Genomic DNA, 3,823 nt, shown 5'->3' on the forward strand with positions numbered 1-3,823 from the left:
TACATTTGCTATTTATGATTTAAGTGGCTTTTATCCAAGCGTGTATCTTTAAGGTTTATCTTAAAACTGAGCTATTCCTGAAGAGAGGAAGGCACAGTTTAGATCTAAGAGGCATATATTTAACCAGAAAAAAAGTTGAAAATTCCAAAGTCCAGAAGCCATTTGATTAAAGGATAATCAAGACAGCTGGCAAACAAGTGCCAATATAATAATATAATACAAAAGAATTTCAAGAATACTTTAAAAAAGTCATATGATTCACCAGCATTCCCACTAACACTAACAATATCTACCATCTTGGAAGATTTCTATGTTTTAAGCACTATATTAAATCATATACATTAAGTCATTCCTATAATCCCAGAGAGAAGGAAGTTGAGTTCTGGGGCAAATAACTTGTCTAAGGACACACACTGCGTAAACGGCAGAGCCAGGATTCAAACCCAGGTCTTCCAGACTTTAGAGCCAAGGTACTTAAGCATAATCTTTTATTGAAAGAAGTCTTAGAATAGGTAAGATTCACGCTCTCTATTTTCATGTGATGAAATAGAAGCCAGGGAAAGGGAGTGAGTTGCTCAATATTAAAGAAAAAGATAGTAGCATACTGAGGATTAGAAGTCAAATCTTTGCATCCCAGTCATGGGCACTTTCTACTTCTCTCTGAGTCTCTCTTTCAAATTATCTCTTTACTTCGCTTACCTACTGGGTAAGTAAGAATGACTCAGCTTTCTGTAAAACAAAATCTTCTCAAGAAAATTCTGGCAGTTGAACTCTTTAGATAAGAATTTCTTGAAAGTGACTTCAAGTGAGAATTTCTAATTTCACTATAAATCGTTTCCTTGAGGAATGAAGCTTCTGCTGTTAGTTGTGGTCTGCCGAGGGGAACACAATTAATTGGCCTGGAACTCCCAGATAAGCCACTTGGGGCCCATGGGACCTAGGACAGGCCACGTCATCCTATGAGATGTGACACTGTTTTTACAATAGGATAAAACCATCTCTTGTGTGGCATTGTACTGACAATTAAAGTACCTAATTTGTAAATAAAAGTTCCTTCTCAATTAAAAATGTGATGGACAGTCACCATCATTAACCATCCTTATCATCATCATTATCATTGTCATCGTTAACAACATCACATCAGGACTGCTGACACTAACCGGTCTGGTCCAGAATGTCATTTCTCATATATATAGTACTCACCTGCGAAGAGGAACAGATAGGCCAAGCTGACCAAGAGCAGAAAGCCGCCTGATGGCTTCATGGTCGGTGAGGGCTGCAAGGCCTGCAGGGAATGTGTTAATCCAGTCCACCTCTGCGGATGTTCTACAGGCTGTTTTTATAAGTGGATTCGTATGCACGCATCGAAGTATTTGTCAACCAGCCAGATTCTCCACCCTGGTTGTGTTATCTATATCCCCAGCGATTAGAGACACCAGAAACTCAAGAAGCTTATTTCATGCCTTTCCCAAATAATCAGGGATAAGGGCCAAAAGTGATGTTTAGGCAGAATGAGATGAATTACATGTCACACACACAGAGTTTGCTCCCATCAGCAGCACACGGTGATAATTGCAATCAAGTCATTTTATCCTAATTTGCTTATTTTGATCTGTCTGCCCCCAGCAGAACCTTGGGCCAGAAAGCTTCCACCTGGCAGTAACCTATAGGATTGTTTGTATAATACGTGACAACGGTAATAATGATTCGTGTCACAGCTACCAGGACAATGAAAATGCTGATGTGAGGATTTTGAGGTCAAGGAATTCATCAGGCAGACTAAGAACAAACCCTAATAGTCATTACATTAAAAATCTAGACATTGAAGGTGAATGTGAACTGGAGGCTGTGTCTTTCAACCCCTTGCTTTTAGGTGGCACGTGTGTGTTGGTTCCTATTCAGTATTTTTATTTTAGCAAGTTTTTCACAGGTGAGTTTTAGTCATTGGGCATAAATGCCATCTACACTTACCTTCTTTCTCTTTCTCAAACACATGATGTACTCTTCACCTTAGGGCTCTTGTACTCATTCTTTTCTCTGTCTGGAAAAATCTTGGCTGAGAAACTTGAATAGTTCCTTTTTTTCTAGACATATCGGTTCACATATTATTTGCTCAGTGAAGATTTCCCTGACAATTCAAAGTACACCCACCCCAATCAGATTAATTGTGCTTACTGCCTTCTTAGTTCTTTTCAATATCTAAAATTATCTTTCTCACTTAATTATTTACTTGTATATTTTCCCACCAAGTAAATACATATCTACACACAGTCATACACACAAATGTGTGCACCTACATGCTAGGATATGAGCTCATGGATCTTTTGCACTACTATGTCTCCATGTCTCCATGCACAGAACAACGTCTCTCATAAAAGCATGTAGAATGATTCTGGTTTTACAGAATCATTACGTTAACCAATAAAAATTCCTTCCTTCCTTCAAAAATAATAATTGAGCACCAATTATTCCAAGTATTACCAGACGCTGAAAACGCAGTGAAAACAAAGACAGATTCATAGAGTGTACATTCTTCACTCTTTTCTCAGACACTTGCTGGGCGGAACCTACTGATTCCAGGAAATTTATTAGATTCTGGAAATTTAAAGATGAGTAAGAGAAGCTCACAGGTAGGAGGAGAAGAAAGCAATTTGATTAATGTTATACACAAATAAGTAGGGGAGTCCTGAGGACAGCACATTCAGGGGGTGGGGAGTAGGGGTGGGGTGGGGGGGAGGCTGAGAAGGGTGGTCAGGACCAGGCATCACAGAGGATCTGACCTTCAGACTTAGGAAAGCTGGAGGCACATTAAGTGATAACCAGCATTTTAAGAATAAAGATTAATATGGAAAAAAATACAAAATAAAAAATTAATACAAAAAAGAACTAAGGTATATTTTGAGAAATAGTTAGACTCAAATGCAGAGACAGGCCTGAAGTTGAAAGGTTTATAGGCAATGCTGAGTTTTGTCATCACTCTTGTGTTTGAGGTTCATTAAGATTCCAGGATCTATGGCTTTACAGTTTCCATCAAATTTAGAAATTTTATTAACTATTATTTTTAAAAATATTTTTCATTCCCTCATCATCCTTCTCCCACACTGCATGAAGTTGTCCTGTAACCTACTGATATTCTTTTCAATATATGTTTTTTCCTGTGCTTTATTTTTGCTAATTTCTAATGCTTGTCTTCAAGTTTGCTAGTCTTTTCTTCTGTATTAGTTAATCTGCAGTTAATACTATATGGTTTATTTCCTCATCTTGATTTTTTCATCTTTATAAATACACTTTGATTCTTCTCTTTTATTTCTTTCTTTCGTTCTTTCTTTCATCATTCATCTACCTTACTGAACATGCTCTTTCTTCCACCTTCTTGAAGAGATAACTGATTTGATAGCCTCGTCTATCAATTATTCCTGGATCTGTTTAAATGGTCGATATTTTTTTCAGATTCAGGGTCATGTTTTCCTGTTTCTGCTTTCTATTTTCAGTTCTCTGCATCCTGTTTTCATTCTCATCTGGTCCCTCTTTAGATGTTATTTATCCGAGAGAATCATTAACTTGTTCCTTGCAAGGAGGACATACACTATTTACAAAGCATGTTTAAAGTGAGGTGGGGGTGCAGGTCCTAGCAAGAATAGAAGCAGGAAAAGGAGCAAAAAGCAGATTTTTTATGGAGATCTTCGGTTTCCTTGTCTCAAGATGTCATTAAAATCCAAAATTTCTTCCCTGCAAAAGAGAACAGTCAAGAGAATGAGAAGGTAAGCCAATGACCGGCAGAAAATATTTGCCAAAGATGTATATAACAAAGGACTGTTATTCA

At 37.5% G+C, this 3,823-nt stretch overlaps 1 protein-coding gene across 1 annotated transcript in view; it reads right to left on the minus strand.

Annotated features, from left to right (window-relative positions):
- Positions 1-1,264, minus strand: part of LOC121100651 (serine protease inhibitor Kazal-type 12-like) — a 7,041-nt gene extending 5,777 nt beyond the window's left edge. Inside the window, exon 1 of the mRNA XM_040621926.1 lies at positions 1,204-1,264. Within this exon, the coding sequence (XP_040477860.1) occupies positions 1,204-1,264 (61 nt within the window). The remainder of the gene's footprint in view (positions 1-1,203) is intronic.
- Positions 1,265-3,823: the final 2,559 nt, after the last annotated feature.

Source organism: Ursus maritimus, unplaced genomic scaffold (genome assembly GCF_017311325.1).
Source record: "Ursus maritimus isolate PB19 unplaced genomic scaffold, ASM1731132v1 scaffold_5, whole genome shotgun sequence".
NCBI lineage: Eukaryota > Metazoa > Chordata > Mammalia > Carnivora > Ursidae > Ursus > Ursus maritimus.